The following is a 24,251-nucleotide window of genomic DNA, read 5'->3' as shown; positions in this document are numbered from 1 at the left end:
TCGTTGCAGTCTACAACTCCCTTGTGAGTGGAAGAGGAGGAGTAGACACTGATCTCTTCTCTGTGGTGCCCAGTGACAGCACGCACAGGAATGGCCTGAAGTTGTGCCAGGGGAGGATTAGTTTAAATATTAGGAAAAGGTTTTTCACCCAGAGGGTGGTTGGGCACTGGAAAAGGCTCCCCGTGGAAGTGGTCATATCACCAAGCCTGACAGAGTTCAAGAAAAGCACTTGGCAACACTCTCTGGTACACGGTGCGATTTTGGGGGCAGTCCTGGGCAGGGCCGGGAGCTGGAACCGGATGACGCAGGCTTGCCCCTTCCCACCCGGGCTGCTCTGCGATTCTGCGGCTCCAAGTCCCGCCCGTGTTGCGCTCATTGCGGCAGCGCAGGCGCGCTGCCCGCCCCGGCCCGGAAGTGCGGCGGCGGCGGCGGCGGCGAGCGGTGAGTGGTGGATGCCGGGGCAGGGCGGGCGGCAGCCGGGCCGGGTGCTCCGGGCCCGCGGCTCTCGCGGGGCAACGCCCGCTCCCTGCTCCTGCCCCACGAGGGACGAGCGGCTTTCCCTTGAGGGGCGGCCCGAAGGGCTCACACGGTGCGCGGGGGCGGCGACCTGCACGGTGCCCTTGGCCGTGTCGAGGCCCAGCCCCGGGCCGTGCGCTGCCCCCCGGGGTCACCTCCCGGGAGCTCCTGAGCCCTTCCACGGCTGGGCCGGAGTGTGTATCCGAACGCACCGCCGGCAGCGTGGGGCCTTCTGCTGGAGTGCAGCCTTATTCTATCATGGGAGTGGTTTTCAGTGAAGTTGCGTGGTTTGGATTTTGCAGTCAAAATACTAATACTGTCACCTCCTGGTTAAACATCGAAGTCTTTCATGCGATCAGAACTCACAGAACACCCACTACTTTGTCTGGAACACGTGTAGATGTTAGGGGATGCCTGCAGGCAGAGTTGGCAGCAGCCGTCCAGGAATTGTTATATTGCACGATAAGGCAGGTTGGGTCACACCTGCAGCTGTGCTTTAAGGTGCTGCAGCAACATCGGGCTCACATGCTCCGGAAGTTAAAGCTCCCAGATAAAACCATTTGGCTCCGCTATGAACTATTTGGTAGCTGATTAGGGCTAAAGAATCCCTTTTTCACCATCTCAGTAGCATTTAGGTATCATCTGTAGGTAGTGTCTGCTGTTTCATGGAGCATTTGTTCAAGTCATTGAAACTGTTGCACTAACTAAATATAAATATGTAAATTTATATGTGTTTAATATGACACTTGTATTATCTTTGGTTTAGCTGAGCTTTGTAAATAGGACATTTCAGGCATACCTCTTCCGTAATATTTGGTGGATTCTTCTGAAATGGATGGATTTTTTTTTTTTGGTTTATTATTAATTTTTGGAAATTTACTATTGAAGCAGCTTAGCAAGTCAAATTGATCGTTAATAGTACCTTAATGAGCCCTATATTAGAACCCTTCAAAACACTGCTGTTTCTGTGTTTATATTGCCTGCCTTCTTAGGCTGAAGCTTAGTAAAGTTAAAAGTGTTAGTGTTAAAAAAAAGTGAAAGTGTTAAAAAAGAGAAATTTTCAGAAGGCTAAATGGGGGTAAAAGAAGCCATGATGTCCTGCCACATTGATACCAGTGAAGTTTTATCATAGAATCACTAGGTTGGAAGAGACCTTTAAGATCATCTAGTCCAACTCATGCCCTAGCACCTCAGATAAACCATGGCATCACTTATTATAGGATTTCCTACCTTGTCCGTGAGTAAACTGCACTGATCAAACTGCTGCTGACCTTTTTGTTTCCATTGTGGTGGGCTGGTGCTGGCTGGACACCAGTGCCCACCAGAGCTGCTCCATCACTCCCCTCCTGAGGGGAACAGGGAACAAAGGATATAATAGAAGCTCATGGGTTGAGATAAGAACAGAGAGAGATCACTCACCAGTTTCCAGCAAAGGCAAAACAGACTTGGCTTGAGGAAATTACTTTATTGTCAATGAGATCATTGTTGGATAATGAGAAATAAACCCAAATCTTTAAACAGCTCACCCCACCTCTCCCTTCTTTCTAGGCTCAGCTTTAGTCCCCGTTTTCTCTACCTCGTCCCTCCAGCAGTGCAGGGGGATGGAGAATGGGGGCTGCAGTCAGTTCATTGCACATTGTCTTTGGTTCTCCTTCACGGGCTCCAGTGTGGGGTCTCTCCCACAGGAGACAGTCCTTCTTCCATGAACTACTTTAGCGTGAGTCCTTCCCGTGGGCTGCAGTTCTGCTCTGGCTTGGATCCCTCCCACAGGTGCACTCCTTCAGGAACAGTCTGCTCCAGCCTGGGTTCTCCATGGGATTGGAGAGTTCTGCCAGCAAATCCATTTCAGTGAGTCCATAGGTCCTGCCAGGGGCCTGCTCCATCACAGGCTTCCCACAGGCTCCCAGCCTCTTTCAGGCATCAGCCTGCTCTGGTGTGGGGTCCTCCAGGGGCTGCAGGTGGATCTGTGCTCCACCATGGACCTCCATGGGCTGCAGGGGCACAGCTGCCTCCCCGTGGTCTACACCAGGGGCTGTGGGGGAATCTCTGCTCTGGCACATGGAGCACCTCCTCCCACTCCTTCTCCACTGACCTTGGTGTCTGCAGGGGTGCTGTTCCCACTTTTCTCACTCCTCTCTCCAGCTGCAGTTGTGCACATTTCTTTCCCCCCCATTAATTCTGTAAACTCAGAGGTGATACCACCATCCGCTGATGGGCTTAGCCTTGGCCAGCAGTGGGTCAGTCTTGGAGGCAGCTGGTGTTGGCTCTGTAAGACATTAAAGAAGCTTCTGATAGCTTCTCACAGAAGCCACCCGTGTAACTGCCCTGCTACCAAAGCCTTGCCATGCAGAGCCAGTGCTGTACTAAAGAGCTGTGACCAAGGAATTGTTTCTATCTGATTGTTTTAGTTTCAGAAGCTAGGGTAGCATTTTTTTTTTAGATAATATAGGGTTCACAGTACATTGGAGATAAAAAAAAATGATAGGCAGTAATTCTGATCTAAAAAACTATCTGTAGCCTTTTCATAGGATTTTCAAATACTTTTTGAAGAAATTCCATGTCAGCAATAGTGTTGATTTTTCAAAAGTTCAGAGGATTCAGAATTGCTTCAGAAACTCTTGAACTCTGTTATGGGTATAACAAATTATACTTGGGTCTTACAATGCCAACTGTTAAAATAATTCTTTACTAAAGCTATTCTGTTTTTCTAGGCACCTTCTTTAATATTCATAATTAAAATGGCAAAAACAACTGATCCTTCTGAGAAACTGATCATCCACTCCAAAGCTCACAAAGATACCATTCTAGCTAATTTTGAGGAACAAAGGAAAAAGGATTTTCTTTGTGACATTACTCTGATAGTGGAGAATGTGCAATTCAGAGCCCACAAAGCTTTGCTGGCTGCCAGCAGTGAATACTTCTCAATGATGTTTGTTAATGAGGGCGAAATAGGGCAGTCAGTTTACATGTTGGAGGGAATGGTTGCAGACACCTTTGGAGTTCTGCTAGAATTTATTTACACTGGTTGCCTCTGTGCCAGTGAGAAAAGCACAGAACAAATCCTGGCTACTGCACAGCTGCTGAAAGTAACTGACTTGGTGTGGGCCTGTACAGACTACCTGGAAAGCCACAGCCCAGGTAGTGCATTGCCAGCTCCAGCTGAAAGTGTAGCCTCTGTTGTTGCAAGTGACAGAAAAAATGATGATCCACCAAAGCGAAAACGGGGGCGACCAAGGAAAATCAAGGTTGTCCAGGAAGAAGAAGAAGAATCAGGAGCAAATTCTGCTGAAGATGGGCAGCTGAGAGAAAACAACTCCATGCAAAATGAGCAAAATTATATTAAAAAAGACACTGAAGTAGAAGAAACAGTTGCCAGTGAACAGGCTTCAGGGAGGAAAGAGGGTGAAGAAACGGAACCTTCTTGTGGCTCAGAGGCTGTTGTTGATCTGTCAGCTGAGAAAGATGAAAACTATGATCCCAAATCTGAAGGAATACAGAGCACTCAGAGCCGTTACAGCAAACGTAGAATAAGGAGATCAATCAAACTAAAAGATTATAAACTTCTTGGGGATGAGGATGAGAAAGGACTGGCAAAGAGAACCGATGGAAAAAGAAAACGTGAGGGTTCTGAAGCTCGCTGTAAAGACTGTGGCAAAGTATTTAAGTACAATCACTTCTTGGCTATTCACCAGCGAAGCCATACAGGTAGGCCTTCAGAGACTGCTGCTTTTGGGTTAGGTTAAGGGGTGTTGCCAAATGCAAGTGACGGTTGAAGTGCTGGTTGTTGACTATAGCAGGAATATCCAAAATAGCATGCTGGTCCAAATTACGGTGTGTTCTGTGTTTGCTGTTTTATTCTTGTCAGCATATCTCAGAACCTTTATGTCTTACCTAGATTTCAGTGTAATTAATAATTTAATCATTTAAGCACTGAATTATATGGCAATAGCTAAAGAATTATTTTATTCCTGTGTGAAGCTTGTCTCTACCGCTAATCAAGACTTAATTTTTTCAGTAGCTACAACATTGCAGCGCATCTCACTATCAGCTTAGAATATCTAGTGAGAAATGATGCATCTATGACTAAAAATGTCATCTTTTGCTTTCAGGGGAGCGCCCTTTTAAATGCAGTGAGTGTGGCAAAGGCTTTTCCCAGAAGCATTCTCTTCAAGTCCATGAGCGAATGCACACCGGGGAGCGGCCCTACATGTGCACCATTTGCAGTAAGGCTTTGACAACAAAGCATTCTCTTCTGGAGCACATGAGCCTACATTCAGGTAAATACTTGAAGGCAAATGTCGCTCTCTGCTGCAAGAATCTGCCTTTTTTCAGAAAAAAAAACGTACTTCTGATCCGTCTTGTGTGTGCTGGTGTCACATTCCACTGAGGGGAACTGCGAGGAGTTATTTTAGAAATGGATGGTCAGGAACAAAATAATGTCACACGAGACAAACATATCTGAGAACTGTTTATTGGTAATGAAAAAACAAAATTAGAAGAAGTTATCCTACTAAAGAGAGTTAGAAAAGACAGAACAAGAGGAAGAAAAATGGGAGAGGAATGGGAGGAGAGAGAGGGGAGTCAGAGAGAAAAAGAGGGCTTTACCACCGGAGGTCAGGGAGTGCTGTCAGGGAGTGCTGTCGATGTCCACGAGGTAGGGGGTGTGCACGCTGCCTGCCTAAGCACAGTTCCTGCGGTGACGAGTGGCTGGACACAAGTTGAGGGATACTCGGGCAGGAGGTCCAGAGCCCTGGACCAGAACTGTGCACACGGTTGTGGCAAGGATCACAGCAGTGGGCTGGCTCGGAGGTGGGCGGGGTTGGACACAGGGACACTGGGACAAAGTAGTCAGGGAGTTGGTCAGGGACACAGTGAAGCAGGCCAGATGCGACGGCGAGCAAGAACCAGCGAGGGCAGGAGAGCCAAAAGGCAGGCTGGGGCCAGGGCAAAAAGCATAAAACTCAAAAAGCACCAAATCAAAAGCAAGTTTCAAATGGCCATCGAATCACCGAGCCTCAAAAGCAAAAGCACAGTCTCAAAAAAGCCCCAACCCAAAAGCCCAACTCAGAAAGCCCCAGGGCCTGTGACACAGTTACATTTCATACCCCAGATCCTCCCAAAGTCCGCCTGCTGACAGGAAACCATTGGCCCAGTCCAATGTCCCAGTGTAGTCCATTGGCAGAGACCTTTTGCCATCTGACTGGAGAGTGTCTCTGGGGTACAGTGTCTTTGGTGTTCCCCTGCTGACTGCCTGTCCCATGCGAGGCATGAACTCATTGCCAGGAAAGCTCTCCCCAGAGACAGGGCTTTCCTCCATCTTTTCCTAGGTGCCTCCTGGACATGGCACATGTGCAACTCCTCCCCCATGTGCCTCTGACATTGTTGAGGCAAATCAAAACTGAATTGGCTCCTCACAGCTGAATTTTTTATTTTACTTATTTTCTTACACTTGCTTTGGACATGGCTTACATTTTAATAAGTGATTTTCTCTACAGGGCAGAAGGCTTTTACGTGCGATCAGTGTGGGAAATACTTCAGCCAAAAGAGACAGCTCAAGAGCCACTATCGACTACACACAGGTATAACAAGTTTGGATTGAGGACCTGGCTTACACTCCATGCTGGTTTTTCTTCCTAAAGATTGATCCTTAGGCTGAAAGTTCTTCCTCAGTGATGTATTTAGTCTTTGCTACCTTGATGTGTCCTATCTTGGATAGGTATAACAGTGGATAGGGTGAAAAAGACATAATGGTGTATAGTAAATGCAGTGTGTAGAGAAGTGTTTAATTGAGAAGGGCTCTTATGATGATTAAAAATTAGTTACACTGTATTTGACATACAACTTGATTATTTTAGCCCTGCTGTCCATGCTACATAGAAGCTGGGAAATGTATAAACAATCGTATCTTCTGCCTGGTATGCAAATTGCACTGCAGTTGCCCGCTACTTTGGACTAGTGAGGGCATACGAGCTTTAGGAAGTGTTCTTCTCACTTCTGGAACAGGATGAAGATACACACAGAGGAAGTGGTGGAGAAAATCAGAATTTACAAAGCTTCAAGAGAAGGTGTTTTTAGGCAGGAGCAGGTGTCAGTCCCCTCTTTTCCTGTGGTAATACTAAATTGAGAAATAGGAGTGTGACAGTTAAGATAGGGAGGAGGCAGTGAATCACCTTTTGTTTTATCTCTATATTATATCAAAGTGGTTATTTTACAGGAAAGTGCTTTAACAAAGATCACTGAAGAGATAGAGGGGATCACTTAGGCACTGACACTTTTTTTGTTGTTGCGACAAGGCCGTTCACTGCCGGAATGTAGCCAGTGTCGGCGCAAATTCATGGATGCAGCTCAGCTAAAGAAACATCTAAGAACACATACAGGTAATGTTGTACCTTGTGTTTTGTGGGGCTTGTGGTTTGTTTTTTCTTGAAGACTTTTCTTTTGTTTTTTCATGGACAAAACAATGTTAAGCAAATTACACTTGTCTCTGTGGTGTGACCTTCTGCTCTACTTGTAACATAATGATGCCTGTGTTGCTAGTGAAGAGATTTGACATCAAGAATGCAGAAGCACAAAAAAAGCTTGTGTTACAGCAGCACAGAAGCAGTGCCTATTACAGGAAGAGGGCATTTTTTCCCAGTTTTATAAAACCTGCTGAAAAAAATGCCAGTTAGCTTTCCTGTGATAGAATCCTGGACTGAGAATTCACTTTGCTGGGAGAGTTGTATCCAGCATGTATCAGGCTTGCAGTGAGCTGACAAGCAACAGAAAGTGTGTGCCCAAATGAGTTGGACACCTCTGTCTGTGTAGGATGGGTGTTTATGAAAAGTGCTGTGACCAGAAAAATAATTATTTCCATTTAGCTTTTACTGTGCTGTAATAAACCAGATGTTGAGAGGAGATGGGCTGGGAAGGATGATTTAATGCAAGTGCATCAGAGGGTGTTTTAAGAGATTTAAAGGGCAGGCTGGTAATGAATCACTGGATAACAGAGATAAAAATGTTGATCTATCCTCTCATAATAACAAGGCATCGACTTCATAAAATACTTCTCTTTGAAGAGTAAGTTCAGAAGGTGATATGTAAATAATTTTGTCTTTTAAAGTAACTAGAAAGAGTGGCAATTGTTTCATCACAAAATCAAATTATTCTTAAGCATGTCGCTTGCAGTTGTAATACATAACTCAGCCTCAAGCGTACTTTATCTCATTAATTTCCTCCCCTTTTCTAAGTGAAAAAGATGTAAATTTTCTGGGATACGCTGAGGTCAAAACTTGTGGTTCTGGGAGCTTTTGGTTATCCAGAATAGCGCTAGCATGTGATACTTACATAATTTTGTATTGAAGAGAACTTAGTGTTGACACATGCAAGAATTTTGTATCTGAAGCTGATACAGCTCTCTAAATGTAGTGGGAAATGAGTTTGGGGTGGGAAATCAGAAGAGGAAGCTTACTAGCAAGGTAAGTTGCAAAAATATATGAGTTAAGCTGATTTTTAGCAGGAACTGGCTTGCAATATATGTTGCTACTAGAAAAGACAGGCAAGATACCAGTATTAATTATGTAGAAATAATAATTCATCTGTCCCATCTCAAAAGCAAAGTAAAATTCCAAGGCATTTGGGGGACAGGCGTTAAATAACATAGATACAACTGTTCTCCTTTGGCAGCAGTTTGGTAACACTGTGTCATAATTATACAGTCTAATTGGGAAGTTACTCCTGTTTTCAGTAGCAAACTGGGACTGGATGACCAGAGGTCCCTTCTGACAAACGTTTCTTGTTCTCTCATCCTTTATCCATGCCCTCCAAAGCCACATGAAAGCTGGTAAGCATTGCAGTTCTATGCTGAATGGGAAGCTTCCTTGGAAACTGGCTGCTGGCCAGAGTCTGGGTTTGGTGTGCTTTGATGGTGTGAATTACCACAGTGGTGATCTGGATTCTCGTGTCTGGTGTCTTCAAGAACCTCAGTGCTACAAGGATTTGTTATGGTGTGAATTAGGATTTGCTTTGGTTGGCTAGTATCTGTTTCTATGAACCTTCTTATAATTTAATTTGGCCTCTCTCCTTCTACTCAATTAGACATCAGAATTCCAAATGCCCTAAAAAACCCCAACAAATAAATAAAAAATCCCCAAACAAACTCACATTTTATTTAACTCATGATAATTTTTTTTTCTAACTGCTGTTCCCAGAATATCATAGGCCTAGTGTGATGAAGCCTTATAGAAAGCCAGGCAAGTTTTAAGATAACGGATTCATTTTCCAGCTTTGGAAGTTTGAGCTTACTCACCTGGATGGTGCTGCACATGAACATGGCATTAATTCCAGGGTTCAGGGACAGCCTTTTTCAAAGCATTTCTGTTCCATATGGAACACCCACATCTGTGCCATAGGTACAGCTTTTTGTTGCTTTGAGGGCTTGGATCACCTAATTCTTCATCTTCAAAGGGGAGAAATGCTAGAGGTGTACATTTAAAATGTTATACCCTCATTTTGACTAGTGAGTTAATTCAGTTTTGGATATCTGCTGAACCATGACAGGAGTATGAGGAGCCAACAGTGCGTACTTGATACTGTGTACGGTAAAATACAAAATGCTTTTAATGAATTTATGAAAAGTGCGATTTAAAAAGAGAAGTTGCGTTTCTTTTTGATAGGTGAGAAGCCCTTCACTTGTGAGATTTGTGGCAAATCATTTACAGCTAAAAGTTCACTTCAGACTCACATTAGAATTCACAGGTAAAGGATGTCTTATTTTCATTACATTCTATTAAAATGTGACTTCTGATTTTATAACTAGAAGTAGTGCTTGTTTAATTATAGAACAATCAGGATTTATTTGCATTTTGAATGATTGTTAAAAACTTAACATTTTTGCTTAATCTGTGTAAGGAAAAAATTGGTAGTGGAAAGTACTGAAGTCCTAAATACTCACGTGCCAAGATATTGTCAGAGTCTTCTTTGGTGTTTTGTGTCTGTTCACTGACAGTGTACTTACTGCTCTGCTATTTTTGTGAAAATTTTATTCTAAGTTCTGTTTGAGAGCAGAACAGTAGCCATGATGTATCAAGGTTATTGGAGCATTGCCTTGTTGCCCTGTGAGCTATCCTGTCTCTTTAACAGCATTAGTTGTCTTTTACCCCTGTCAGCGCAATGCATTGCATAAAGACTTGTTAGATTGTAAGTCACTGGAGAACTGTTGTCCAAGAAGACATTTCCAGTAAAATTTCTTGTCCTTTTAACACAGACAGCAAGTTAGGATTTGGAAACTTCTTTTTGGTTTTAAGCCCACACTTTTAATTAATGTTCTTAAAATGGTCAGTGCTTAGAATTGTGTAAAGTTGTTGCATTCTTGTCAAGGTCAAGCAGCATGGAGCTTATACCTCTGTTTTTATGAGAGGAAGGCAGTTATCTCTGCAGCTCTGGAGTATATACTAATTGTACAGTTTGTGAAGTCAAATAGAGATAATCAGGAGATCAAATAGAGGATGTTTTTAACACTACCCTTTTAAGTACTTAAAATTTAGAAAAACAATGTAATCATTTAAGTATTTTATTACAGAATAAGTTTCAGAAAGCAGCATTGTCAAAGTGAATATTTTAATGAGATCAAATTTTTTCCTTTTGCAGAGGAGAAAAGCCATATTCTTGTGATATATGTGGAAAATCCTTCTCTGATTCCAGTGCTAAGAGAAGACATTGTATCTTACACACAGGCAAAAAGCCTTTTGCCTGCCCAGAATGTAGTTTGCAGTTTGCTCGTCTGGACAATCTGAAGTCTCATTTGAAAATTCACAGCAGGGAAAAGCAGTTTCAGGAAGCCAGCGCTGCCCCAAACACCAACACTCATCCGGAAGAAGTGAGAAACATTCTCCAGCTGCAGCAGTACCAACTTGCCACCTCAGGAGGGCAGGAAATTCAGCTGCTGGTTACGGATGCAGTACACAACATCAACTTCATGCCCAGCCACAATCAAAGCATCAGTATTGTGACTGCAGAAAATGCCCCCAGCATGACGACAGAGCAGGCTGCGAACCTCGCGCTCCTTGCGCAGCCACCACAGCAGCTGCAAAACTTACTGCTTTCAGCTCAGCAGGAGCAAGCAGAACAAATTCAAAGTATCAATGTGATTGCAAACCAAATAGAGGCTGCCCAACCTGAACAAATGCATGTCATCACTCTTTCCAAGGAAGCACTAGAACATCTCCATGCTCATCAAGGACAAAATGAACAAATCCACTTGGCAGGATCTTCACATCCAGCTCAGCACGTGCAGCTGGCTCAGGAATCAAGTCAGCAGTCTCACTCTAGCCACGATACGGTTCCTTCCCATCAAGTCAGTGAAGAACATAATCAAAGTGTACTTGTTCCAAATCCCATCAGCAGCCTCTGTCAGTAAATGAGTCATCTCATGAGCATGCTATCCAGGGACAGGCTTTCTGAAATGCTTGTTTGTCAGCAGAGGGCTAGGCCAGAGAATGCTTCTCATCCAGGCAGGGATTACACGTTATACTTTATTTTTTGTAACATAAGCTATCCAAAGATGCATTTCTTGGTGATTTTGGATGAGTGACTCAGTTTCCTTAACCATATTTATTTTAGACTATTTTGTTTTTCTGGATTGGTATTTCTTTACTATACAAAGTCCTCCACAAGTACCTCACAAGCAATTAATGTGTAGTTTTGTGTCTCATACACATCTCTGCCTCCTGAGGAGATATTTTGCCCTTATTTGCATTTCTGAGTGACTCCAGAGAAGTTCACCTTGCTGGTAGGAGAACAATGTTAAGGATATCTGTGGATCACAAAGTACCACTTCTCTGACAAACTTAACGTTATACCTGAGCTTCTGTCAAGCTTAAGACAAACCAGTACTTTTTGCAAAGCTAACACCATATTTCTTATGTTTAATGAGCTTTTTATCTGCAGGTTAATGTATAATTCTCCATGTTATCATTCCCTGAAGTGCATTACGAGTTACTGACTACCAAATTTATTTGGTTTGGGTTGAAACTGTTCAAGCCTTTAACTGGCCCTGAATCTTCCCTACTGTTTATTGTGTGCTGTACACATCTTGCTCCTCAGAAACATTTAAGCCATTGCACTTGAATAGTGGCAATGAGATGTGATCGTTACACTGGAGAAGTGAAACCCCACAAATTCTGCCCTGTTAGTTCTACCACTCACTCTCTGTGTGGCTGTGGGCAAGATAGTTGACCTCTGTGCCTTATTTCGTCATCTAGTAAGTGGGGATAGTGTTCACACACTCTGCCAAGCACTTTGAAGAGCTCTTGATGTTGAAAGCACTGTCTGTTGAAGTCTGCAAAACCCTCGACCTGACAGGATTCTGTCTAAGCTTAGGAGCCACTGTATATTTAAAGTGTTATTTTTTGTACTTTTGAGAGAAGAACGTAATCTTACTTTAATATATGTTAAGACTGGTAATTGTTTATGTGAGTATTCAAACAATGAAGAGCATCACTTCAGAGCATAACAAGTTACATAAATGGGGCACATCACTTAAAGTTGTACAGCTATTTTTGTTGACTAAATTAGATGTATACAGATTGTTTTCAATGACTAACTGCTAACAAAAAAGATTTGACATCATAATAAAATGCCTTGCCAAAATACATGCTTTCTATTTTCAGGTTTGACTACTGGTAACACCTTTGCACTGGGGTATGTTAAAATCCAGATATAATGCCACTGGTGTGTTAAAATCCAGGTAAAATGCCACTATTACTTAAAAGAACATGCTCAATTGTCTCTTCAGCTTTAAAATGTCATACTTGTGATTTACATGGATGTTTTATGTTACAACAAACAAAAAATTCTAAAAAATATGGTGAATTTAAAAGCAAAATTATCTACATTTTTTATTAAATCCCTTGTTCCAAATCCAGACTACTTGGCCAGCTCTTGACTGTGTGCTGCAGATGTTTGGCTAAGTATCTCCTGTTATCAAAGTACTGGATCACTTTTATATAAATGGATCATGGTAAGGGTAGACAGTGGGAATATATCAATGCAAAAAAAAAAAAAACCCCAAAAAAAAAAAAAAAACCAACCAAAAAAACAACAAATCCAAAAAGCAACAAGCCATCCTACAGCAAAGGTGTTTAGGTGTTTAGGCTTTTCACCTTTCCTTTCAGAATAGAGAAATAAAATTTGCATACATTCTGCCACCAAAGTGAACCTGAGAAGAACTCTGAGAAGCCTGAAGTCTTGGTGTAGTAAGAGCAGATAAATAAATCCAGTAAAGCCTGTTACAACACTTAGGACAATCTTGCTGATTAATTGTATAAGCTTACAGTAAGTATTCTGGCAGTTTAATCCTAAAACTTCTGCTTTTATCTAAAACATTGTACAGTGGAGCCAGACTACTATCTGGTCGTTTACAGGACCCTGCACAGAATTCATTGTCATATATTTACAAATCCTGAAATGCTTAAAAACAGGTTACAAGCTAAATTCTGAGGCTACCAGTAAAGGAACTGTTCAGTACTTTTCTTCCTTTTCTTCTTTGGATTTTGTTTTGCTCATTATGCAGTTATCATTGCAGGGTTCAGTTCCATGCTGCAGTTAAAACACAGGCCACTTCCACATGCTGATTTCTCAGTGCTTTCCCTGTAACTAAAAAAACTGAAGTTTGGTTTTTGGAATTCTGTTTTGCTTTTCTGCAGATTACCAGTGAAGAAAGAAGCTGCTGTGAATAGCAGGGCAATGACTAATCTTGCACCCTGCATTGCTTAAGCAGTCAGCACATATTGTAGCTTGCACTCAAGAAACTGGCGTGGCTTCTCATATCAACAAGTGTTGCTTTTTGGACACCATTTGCTTCCTTTCTAGTGAATGCCTTTCTGTTAAAAGATGAAAATCAATCCTTTCTCTGTGTATGCATTATTAAGGCTTCAGCTGAAGTCTAGGATTGCTTTGAATTTGAAAGGAAACCACTTCAGCTTTGTTTTTCAGTCCAGCTGCCACTAATAACTATTTATGAAAAAAATGCATCCCTTAGAAACTATGTTTCAGAGCAGCTCTCTAAATATCTTTACTCCTTAGCTTGTAAACACCTTAACTTCTCTTTTTCTCACATAGACTAATCCTAGCAAATCCATCTCACTGCTTTCTATGTAAAAATGAGATTAAGGTTTTAGACGTAAATGCAGGGCAGTAAGAATACTACAGAAAGATCTGGGTTTGTAAGCATTTAACACCATTGTATGTTTCCTCTGCTCAATTTGTAAGTTACTCAGTGTAGTTGAACTCTAATAGAATCTCACCTTTTTTTTTTCACCAAATGCAAGTTTATCAGATTTTGGCTTTTTCTGAAGATTTTGGTTGGTTCTCCAGGTGCAAGTTGAAACAAATCTATGAGAGGTAAAGCAAACACACTCTGGAGCCTGCATTTGCCTGTTGTGTGTGTAATTCCCCTGCTTGGCTTTCCAGTCTAGCATCTTGGGTTTTGATAAATGAATATCAGAGTATTTATTTCATATGGTCTGTAAAAGCAAATTACCCTGACAATAGGAAAAGAAAGCACTACTAGGGATTGTACAGCAATTTTCTCTTAGCATCTAGGAGGAGAAGGAGAAGACTCTACCTCATCACAAACTCTTTCCAACTGAATGCTTATTCACAGGTTAAAATTAAAAATATTGAGCCTGACATTGGTCTTGCCAGTTGTTGAGGAAAGTTTTGTTTGCATTTCTTTGTGAAAGACTGGTTTCAGTGTTGTAGCTGGTTAGTCATCGTGGTGAAGGCCATGTGGTGTTTGCTAATACTTATCCTGGTGTGCTTGGATGTGGGTTTTTTCAGTCTTTTCCCACTTCACTTTAACTGTGGGAGCTAGCAGGCCATTCATTCCTAATCACCAACCCTGTGCCTGTGTGAGCACAGCAGCTGGGCATGTTTCCTGTCTCCCCACATCTTCCAACTCTGCCTCAGACTGTGCCCCTGACAGTATCCTGTGTCAGTGGCATTATCCCAGAGAAGCCAGTCTGAGCTGGGAGTGGCTGGGAGGAGGCCGGTTTGCACAGCAGGCGTGCCCTGCAGTGCGGGAGCAGCCAAGGGTCCTTCCTGGGCATGCTTATCTTCACATGGGCAGAAGTCCATCTGTGCCTGCCTTTTTCCCAGGAGAACCTTGCCTGCCTTTTTCCCAGTGAGAACCTTGCACTGCAGGTTCTCAGTAAGAGCAGAGGGGGAAGAAGTAATGCCATACTCTCCAGAGCTATGATTTTAGGACCTCTTTTACTTCATCATTAGAGACTAATTAAAGAGTCGTCTGCTTCTTGCAGAGTTGCAGTCCCATGAGCTACAACAGTTCTCTGTGTTCTGTCCCTTTTCAGATCCTCTGTAAAACACAGTGAACAATAAATGGTTTTCCACAACAGAGGGACTACTGATCATATCTGTCCCAAGCAATTCTTCCAAATGGAAAAACCCATCCAGGCATATTCTCAGCATCTCACTGTACTATGCTTACTGATCATTTCTGGCTAATATTTTAATCCTACCTAATTGAAAGTATCTTTGGAATAGCAGGAAGCAGACTTTTGCTTTAGTTAGCAAACTTCCTACCCTGTCCTGCAAACTTTTCTGACCTGAGGAAGAACTTCCCTGTATGAGTGACTGAGTATTCTGCAACACATGGCCCAGAGAAGTTGTGGAGTCTCCCTCACTGGAGAGAGAACTGTCTGGACACATCCTGTGTTGTGTGCTCTGGGATGATGCTGCTTGAGCAGGGAGGTTGGGCCAGATGACCCACTGTGGCCCCTTCCAACCTGACCCATTCAGTGATTCTGTGATTTTACTTGCCCTTCACCAAGATGTCTCTCAGTGACCCCTAGTAGCTCTGCTTTAGTGTAGGGGTCTCTCTCAAATACATGTGTGTGTGTGTGTGTGGGTGTGTGTATGTATAATTTATTTTTTAAAGCAATTTTATCCGCTTTCTCTTCTGTTTCTCAGTTGGTTTTTGTTTTTTGTTGGTTTTTTTTTTTTTTTTTGAGATGCTATTTTGGACTGGAAGGAACTGAAACAGCTGCAGCTGCACCAGGTGGAGAAGTTTGGACCAAGAAAACCCTCTAAGAATCACACAGAAGCAAAACTCTTGGGTCTTGTGTCCGGGTATGTGTGCATTCTTCAAAGGACTTCAAGTTTCCAAGAGCATTGCTGCATAACCTTTGAAAGGCTTTCAGGATCATTGTTTAAAGGTGCTGCACAACCTCGTGTGCAGTCTGTATTTTTCCAAATTTTACCGATTTGTGGTAATTGTTTTTCTCTCTGAACTGAATGCAGCACAGCACATCTGTCACAGCTGGCAAGCAGAACAGCACCAGCTAATTCACATCTAACTTGCCACCCACAGAACATTTATCCTCATCTGAGTACTACAAGCAGGCCTGCAGAACAATATCATGTTGCCATAAACAGGTAATAAATAGAGTCTAAAATTAATATTAGTCATGCAATTCAGGATTTTAATATATGTTATTTTCATAATTGGAGACCTGTTGAATAGAATTTAATGTGCCTGAATCACCAAGTGATGAGAAAAGAAGTGGAGAAATAAAAACCAGAGTAGATTGAGACAACAAGTAGTTGGTGGTTCTTGGCATGCTCTTTTTATAAAAAAAACCCAACATAAATTTTCAGAAAAACAGTCCTGTTATGCTTGTTAGACTAATCATTGCTTTTCTTTTTGACTGTCAGTTGACTATTATGTTTATAGTTAATTCCCTTTCTTGCCCATAATGACAGTAAGAATGTCTACAAATTATCAGTTAATAAAAATGTATTGTTTTTCAAAGAAAAAGGATTAATGGGAGCCAGTCCTATGTATGTGCAGATTAAATTTTAAGAATAGAATTTCTTGTGTGTAAATTCAAACACATTTACAAAATGCAGACATCAGTCTCAAGATTTTTTAAGTGGATGTAGTGGATTGCTCTGGGTTTAATCCTTAATTGTTGTGGTGCAAAAAGGAGAAAAGAGATGTTTCAAAAAGCCCAATAAACTTCAATTGTATTAATCTGTATCAAGCTAAAAATATGGATGTAGGGAAGAATAGCCAAGACAGTATATTCTGAAGCTGATTTTATATTTGACTGTGGGTATGCTGCTTCTGCTCTGGACTTCACATAAGGCTACTATAGACATTTTTTGGCTATAGCAAAAGCCATATGGTCTGGCTACCAAAATTAGATTCTGCTTAGCTTACAGCCTGCAGAGGCTCCAGCAGCTGTGCTGCTGACCTTTGAGAGGAGGAAGGAAGGGGCTTTCCTTTGCATCACTCAGTCACAGCCCACAAAACACCTCAGCTCATCTGCTGCCACCCAGGACCTGGCTGTGAATTAAAATTGCCTTGTCTTACCATTTTAACATGGCTCCTTGTCCAAACTGTTTCGTCTGCCTCGTTTTACTGCAGTTTTCAGCAGGAGAACATGATCACATGAAATGGTAACACCTTGTGCATGGATCTTTCAGGCAAGGGAGCAGCTGTGGTAGCTAAACATTGAGAATCTGATCTTCTTCACAGTCTCTGATATTGTGAGGATGGAGCTCTTCAAATTCAGCACTGCTGCAAATCCCAGCAAAACTCTTAAAAAAACACTGCCCTAATGAATCTCTGTAGGAAATTATCACTGAGCCAGACCAGAGAGACTTCAGGGCTACCTGGAGGAGGCCCATCTGCAACCACTGATTTCTTTCTCAGTCTGATGTTTTTTATAGACACTGTAATTCAGCACATTTAGCTCAGAGGCTTTATGGTTCTCACTCTGTGGTTATGTAAAAATGCATCACTTTATAAAGCCAGAGGGATATACACTTGGGGGAAAAGTGCACATTGTTATTAAAATGAGAAATCAGTTTGTTTGTTGTTTTTGTTTTTTTTTTTTTTTTTTTAATTTAACATAGGTTTATTCTACATAAAAATCACAACTGTCTCATCTGCAACAGGACTTTGACACAGGAAAGTTTACAGTGCTCAGAGATGAAAAGTGACCTGACCCTGCTGTGCAGATGGAAGCCCGAGCTGAACCTGCAGCTGTCCCACAAAGCAGCTTTAGCACATGCTGCATGAGCCAAAAGAGAGCAAAGCTGCCGCAGTGGCACAAAGCTTTGCTGTGGGAGCCGCGACCCCTCTGGAACTGCTCCGTGCACGCGCTGCCGGTGGGAATGATGTCTCAGCAGTGCCCAGCAAATACAGCTGTGGGTAGGAGTTTTTACGTCAAAAGGAGGCACACACTTTACACAGGGTGTAATTAAGCTGTAAATCTCATTGCCACAGAAATTTGTGGATGCCAGACTTTCACATTTCCCTGAAAAGCAAAGAAATTCAAATGGAAAAGAGCTGCCAGGGGGAATTAAACACAGAGATACCAGGAAATCCTTGAGCAGAGGCTCACTGGAGGCTGGGAGCGGAGTGGGGAAGCAGTTCTCTCATGTTTGCTTTTACTTACCACTTTTTGCTGGGCATTTGCTATTAGCAAGAGTCTCTTCATCCTTTAAGTATTACTGACAGCATCCATCAAGAGCTCTGGAAAGAGCTAGCTTCGGTCCTCTGCTCTGCCACATGCTTTCTGTGTAACCTGGTTTTCCTTCCTTCAGGGGAAAAGAGAAATTGGAGCATTTTCCAACCTCCCACAGGGTTGAAAACTGCTTACATTAGGCTTGGGAAGTGCTTAGAAATGCAGGGTGGGGTGTGGGCTGGTGTCTGGTGTTGCTGTGGAGCTGGGCCCTGTTGACAGACTCAAGCTCGTGGTGGCCAGGCTGGTGCAGGCCCATGGTGGGTGCCTGTGGCAGTGATGGTGGTGGGGCTGCTCCAGCACCTGGTTTTCCATATGACCAGGTTTATGGCAGAGGTGACCCCTGGGCTTCAGCCCCAGCACCAGTTTGGAAGCTGCAGGGAGTGGTGTGGGCTTGAAGCAAATGAATAATATCTATGTAGTCCATAAAAGCAATCTAATATTAAGTTTGCTACTGTAGAGGACTAGTGATACCCGGACAATGTCTAAACAATGTAGTAAAACCAGACTTATTTAAAAAAAAGAAAAATACTGGTTTTCCTTAGTGTCTCGTTCAGCTGAACAGGAATTTCACTCTTATCAATTCTCCTTTCTTAGACAAGTTAGTGGCCTTAACTTATCATAAAGTTAACCTTCTAACCTTACTCCTTCTGACACACGTCCTTCCTTGGGGCACTGCTTCTATGGCTCAGTGCTGCCACTGCCATAGCTCTCCCAGCAGGAGATGCTGGACCTTCTCAGAGCAGCAGCAATTAAACACACTGCATGAAATAATTAATAGAGAGACTGTCTTCTGGAATGGAAGCAGGGCTCTGCCCAAAGGTCTTCCAAAATTTCAGTAGTGAAACAGGGATGGAGGCAGTTGTTCCCCCAGGCTGATGGGCAACCCACATCTCTGACTTCAGCTGAGCTGCTCACTGACAGCCCTGTGACAAATGCCTGTCATAACCGTGGTCTCTGATGATTACTTTTATCTACCCTGCAGATACCATAACTGGAAAGGGAGATGAAGGAGAGTCAGTTTATGGTCCTACTTTTGAAGGTAGGTCTCCCCAGCTATCTGACTGTGCAAATGGTGAATTTCCACAAAAATCAAGTTGTTGATCTGATCTTATTCACATAACAACCCAGGAACTGCTTTTCATCTCCCTAAAGCAAAACAGTTTGGTTTTCAGTCAGAATTATAATCTGCTTGTATTAGCAAGGGCAGACTGCTTTAGTGAGAACACTTTCTGACCTGTAACCTTGTCTCCGTCCTCTTATTTTCCCTGCCTGAGGCTCAGCTCCATCAGCCCCTTGTCCTTGCTTAAATGAGGGCTGATGGTCACCCACTGGCTACTTCAAATACTCACCTTTGTGGACAGGACCCTAGAAATGCAGAAGTAGATTAGCTACAGATCTCCAAGCACACCTACCACCTGTTTAAATGTGTTTAAAGTAGCTGAAGTAAGTTCACTTTAACTCTAGATTTCCTGGACCTCAGGCAGCTTCTCAGGCTTGGGCAAGCGTTAGGCATTGCTGCCAGCAGCCTCAACTCTGCAGGTGGAAGGAGAGTTCTGAATCTCATGTAAAAACCTGCAAGTCAAGAAATTACAAACATGACCTAAATTTAACTGAAAATATTCCCTTGTACTGGCATAAAGTAATAAAATGTAAATTAAAAAAGAACATTCTCACTTCTAATATTTAAGAAAAACAACCCATGTAATTGACATAAGCATTTGGGATTTTCTGTTTAGATTAAATGCTATCCATTAAGACACTTTATGACAGTTAAAGCACTTTTGAAAATTATTTATGTTGCTTTCTATAAAAGCTTTTCCACTGGCAATGGTGAGAACCATTTGAGCAGGCTGGGCAGCAGCCAACACTGAGATCAGAAATGCTAAGTGCAGCTAAAAAGTTTCTTTCCCAAGATGCTAAACAGTCTGCCTGTGAGGAGAATCTGCTCTCACCTCAAGGTCCCAGGTTGGATGAAGCAAAATGTAGTAGCACTGGCAAGCAAGAAAGCTGCTGGAGGTGGAAGCCTGGGGTGTGGGATTTAAGGCACTAAATGCTGTGATCTTACTGGAGTGGAAAGAAAAAGGCAAAAGTCACTTCTTTGATGCTGGAGCTCCTAGAATAGGAGCAAGCCCAGACTTCCAGGGCATACACGTCTCCAAGAACATAACATAAGCTGATATTAGAAAAAAACAGGACTGGCTGTTGAATTGTTTCCAAGGTGGGTGTCACCAAGGACTTAAAATTTTGTGAATCCTCTTTTCCAGCAATGTTATCCAATGTATTTCTGCTCCAGCCCATCTTGCACCTTTTGCACCTTCTGTTTGGGTAAAAATTGTCATTTTCTATGACCCGTAGATTTACTTGATTTACACGTCAGGTAGAAACAAGTTTGCATGTACCCAGGCACCTCTGCACACAGGGGAGCTGTGGCAGCTTGCATGTGCTGTTTGACTCCAGCTCCATCATCCTCCCCCAGGCAGAGCTTGTGCTTTCCCTGTGCTACTCAGGAAAGAAGCTGCCATGTCATGTGGGAAGGGGACAATATACCAAAAACTGCTTCACTAATTTTAAGGTGGATTTCATTTGGAATCAGTCAACTTTGAATTGTCCTGCAGGAATGTCCCTGCAAGAGTTTTGTTACCCATATTGCACATAGTCAATGTGTTGATGCATTAGAGGAGGAGATTGCTACTTCTTGCTCTCCCCCTCTTTAATTAAAAGTTGCTTTCCACCCTTAAGAAAGGTGTTCCCTTGGGTATGCCTTTCTATTTTAAGGGTTAGATTGCTTTCCCGATACTTCCTGCAAACCTACTTTGCCATGAGGGCAGAGGACAAATAACTTCAATATCTGGAAAGGGTGAGAGATGCCTCTGTCAGCCGGTAATGTTCTGGGAGACTCCGTGCTTGGCATTTGTCTGGGCACTGCAACCAGCACCTGCTGGAATTAATGGGACACAACCTCATTTTACTGTAATGAGATGAGAGGACTGAGGCAATTACGCAGAATTGCTCGTACTGGAGCATTGTGTCAAAGGACAAAACATCCCACTCCAAAATTAGTCTGCTGGAGTAATTTTGCAAGCCACAAGGCAGCAGTCAGAATAACTGTTCAGTTAAAATTTAACTACCATTTGTATGAATCAGTTTCTGAGAAAGGCTCTCAAACAAGGCAACAAGAATAAAAAAAATCAGAGAAAAATAAAATCTAAATATTTCTTCACTTTCCTTCAAGCTTGTTGAGAGCTTGATGGGGCTCTTGACTGCTCATTTTGATCAGGTCAGATGGTGATGGAGGATGACAGGATTAGTGGTCCCCCTGCTCCCGACCCCAAAGCCATGCTCCTCTCCACAGAAAAGGAAGTCAAGTCTTTGCCATAATCCCCCAAACACAAGCATATCTAATGCTTGCTTCTCCCTGGTCATCACTCTTGGGAGTCATTTCTTCTCTCTCTCACCAGTCCTTTCCCAGCCAGCATGGAGGATCCTCTTCACCTCCTCACAGCTCTCATTCCCATTGCTTGCCTCCTCTCCTCACCCTGGAAAAAAATCTTCTACTCTGGGAGCACCCTGGCCTCCTCAACTCAGTATCTGCTCTCCACTCATTCAGCTCTGTCATTTTATTTAAATAAATTAGTATCCTGCTTGCCGTCCTGCGCAAGTTGCCAAGGGCTGGGAGCAGCTGGGTATCCCACCCCAGCCAGCCATGTCCTGCCCTCACAGCCCTGACTGTGCTCACGGGAGCCTTGTCCTCTGCCACTGGCAGCAGCATGAGGAGAGGCAAAGCTGAGCCTGTGACTGGAGCACCCTCTCTGCCTCCTACCTTCCTCACAGTGGGAATAATACAGCAGCCATAGGGAATTGCCGTGATCAGTATCTTGAGCTACTCTGGTGAGAGTCATTACAGACTAACAACAGGGATCCAGAGTGCTTTTTTATGGGTACATTTTCATTAGCTTCTTTACTGGCTAAAAGATGGATTTAAACCAGACTTTGCTGGCATGAGACTCAGTGAAATCTTTGAGGGAAAGGAAAAAGGTGAGTGCAAAAGAAGGAAAGGGAGCTTGAGAGAGCAGGTAAAAGGGACTTGTACAGTGAATAGCAGCAAAGGGAGCATCGCAACTGCAGCCCTTCATCCTCCAACTCTTTCCCTGGATGAAAGCTTCTCCATCCATCACAAAGAAAGAGGGATTCTCAGAATGGCCAACAAAAGTCACCATAGGAACAGCTCACAGTTCCACATCACCTTTCAGCCAGTGCCCCACCTGGACAAGAAATATGTTACTCAAGCTAGAAAACCCTATGGCAAAACTAAGGAAGCTGCCAGGGCATCTCCAGGACTAAAAGTTACAAACTCATGGCTGTAGAGCTCAGTGTCAGCCCAAGGTGGGCCCTGACAGACAGGGAGGTGTTTCACACAACCTCCAGGCTCTGCTCTGCCCTCACAAGCTGAAAAACATAGTTTTAGCAGATGCATACTAGAAGTTTGTTCTCAGTAGGTTAACATATAGAACTAGCCTGCTAAAATGTTTAGATTTTCAGGAATGTAATAAACAAGAATATTGCTTTGAGCAGTTTGCTTGATGGAAGAGACCAAAATACTTAAGTATTACCACAGACAGAACAATTCATAGCTTGGTTTTCATGTTACTACACCACACAGAAAGACGGCATCTTTAACAGTGGCTAAATAGCATAACTTTCAAACCTACAGAGAACAAACCAAAAGCTGGAAATATTCATAACCAGCAACATTCACTTCAAGTTGCTGCCCTGCCACCAGCTCTGTGCAATCTGAAAGGTGTAGGATCCATAATCTTACAGCCAGGCCCTCCTAAATCTGAGTGGGAGTTTAATCCTGAGGAAGCAAAAACAAGCCACAGTGTACAACAAGGACAGCCAGGTACTTTCCAGGCTCTGCTCTGTTCAGATTTTCTGATGTCCCCATTTGAACAAGAGATGCCTGCAGCATCCCCTCCTTGCTTGGTACCACTCTGCTGGATGGGGTGGGGTGGGATGGGATATGATACAAAGCTGTATGGAGCTCCGCTGGCATCCATCACTGTGCAGGAGGCACAGCTTGTCCTCCCACAGCATGGGAGAAGGACAGCCTGAAAATCATAGAGATCGCAAAATGTTGGACTGTTTTCAGGAGTCAGTTTAGTGCTGTGAAGGAAGGAAATGAAGGATATTTCACATGGAGTCACTTCTAATACTGTCACTTCTCACAGTGTCTCCTGACTTCATCTCAAAAGTACTGGCCATTTGTAGCTGGGGCACATGGAACAGCACTTGCTTCTTTAAATAAATGTAGCTGCATAAAGCCACAGTATTTTCACCTCTCCTAAAACACCAACTGGATGCTACTTAATCAAAAATTGACAGCATACATTGTGAGGAAGAACTTTCTAAAGAGTGTAGTGAGTGTAGCCTGTCAGTAGGAAACAGGTGCCTGAGTTTAATGGCCCCACACAAAACAGAGGCTGCAGAGCTTGGCTTTGGATGGAAATGGATCCCACGTGCACTTTCTCCCTCCTGTAGGCAAGCGATCAAGGACACAGAGATCCTCCAAACATTGGAGGCTGTACCTACCCATATAACAAAAGGCCTACAGTAGCCTGCAAGATTATTAACTGTGGGACCTTCGATTCATGATTCTCAGATGGTTTTCCTGCCTGCTGTAAGGTAGAGCATTATTTCCCACTCAGCTTTTTACAGACCAGCAAAAATAAAACCATGTCATATTGCACATGTGAATGGCTTGGAAATATTTTGGTTTTTTGGCTTAAATGTTCACAAGGTGTTAAGTATTTTTACAGAAGAAGAGAAAAAGACCTATGAACATAGTGCACCTACAATTTATGGAAAATAGTGTTAATATATTTATATAGTTACAAGCACTGATATGATAAAATGACGTCTCGGACAAAAAAGAAGAAAATATATGTTTGTAGGACTGTGGCCTCAGTGAAGGCCAAACATTTGATCCTGCTCTGACTACTATAAACTAATGTCCTTGAAATCAAATTGGCTGCATGAGGCTAAAACCAGGAAATGCTAAAGCAGGCAGAAGATTTAAGTAATTATTTATAACAGATGGTCTCAATTAAAAAAAAAAAAGTGACTACTGCCACTGAAACAGAGAAAATTATTGTTTATAAAGTTATTGCAATATTGTTAAGGTTATGTGTGGATGTAAATATATAA

The 24,251-nt window shown here is 42.8% G+C and overlaps 1 protein-coding gene and 2 long non-coding RNA genes across 6 annotated transcripts; 1 reads left to right on the top strand and 2 right to left on the bottom strand.

The window, feature by feature from the left end:
* Window positions 1-333: 333 nt before the first annotated feature.
* ZBTB24 (zinc finger and BTB domain containing 24) lies at window positions 334-18,573 on the top strand. 4 transcript variants are annotated; one of them, XR_010997180.1, is made up of 9 exons: window positions 334-441; window positions 3,228-4,221; window positions 4,626-4,793; window positions 6,012-6,095; window positions 6,810-6,893; window positions 9,171-9,252; window positions 10,144-10,963; window positions 15,525-15,646; window positions 17,489-18,573. XR_010997180.1 is itself a non-coding variant. In XM_068184231.1 (7 exons), exons 2-7 carry the CDS (start codon window positions 3,255-3,257, stop codon window positions 10,910-10,912), a joined length of 2,154 nt encoding a protein of 717 aa, XP_068040332.1. In that variant the 5' UTR covers window positions 334-441; window positions 3,228-3,254; the 3' UTR covers window positions 10,913-12,146. The 4 variants fall into 4 exon arrangements, 2 of the variants coding, with proteins under 2 accessions (XP_068040332.1, XP_068040333.1); XM_068184231.1 differs by lacking the exons at window positions 15,525-15,646; window positions 17,489-18,573 and having other exon boundaries at window positions 10,144-12,146; XR_010997181.1 differs by lacking the exons at window positions 10,144-10,963; window positions 15,525-15,646; window positions 17,489-18,573 and having other exon boundaries at window positions 6,731-6,893; window positions 9,171-9,251.
* On the bottom strand, window positions 1,142-1,840 carry LOC137470657 (uncharacterized). Its single transcript, XR_010997183.1, has 2 exons — window positions 1,717-1,840; window positions 1,142-1,438 (listed from the first exon to the last, which is right to left on the bottom strand). It is a non-coding gene; the product is annotated as an uncharacterized lncRNA (long non-coding RNA).
* Window positions 17,755-23,058, bottom strand: LOC137470656 (uncharacterized). The gene is made up of 2 exons (XR_010997182.1): window positions 17,979-23,058; window positions 17,755-17,837 (listed from the first exon to the last, which is right to left on the bottom strand). It is a non-coding gene; the product is annotated as an uncharacterized lncRNA (long non-coding RNA).
* Between the last annotated feature and the right edge of the window lie 1,193 nt (window positions 23,059-24,251).

Source organism: Anomalospiza imberbis, chromosome 3, assembly GCF_031753505.1.
Source record: "Anomalospiza imberbis isolate Cuckoo-Finch-1a 21T00152 chromosome 3, ASM3175350v1, whole genome shotgun sequence".
NCBI classification, from domain to species: Eukaryota; Metazoa; Chordata; class Aves; order Passeriformes; family Viduidae; genus Anomalospiza; species Anomalospiza imberbis.
This window is presented reverse-complemented; position numbering and strand designations above follow the sequence as displayed.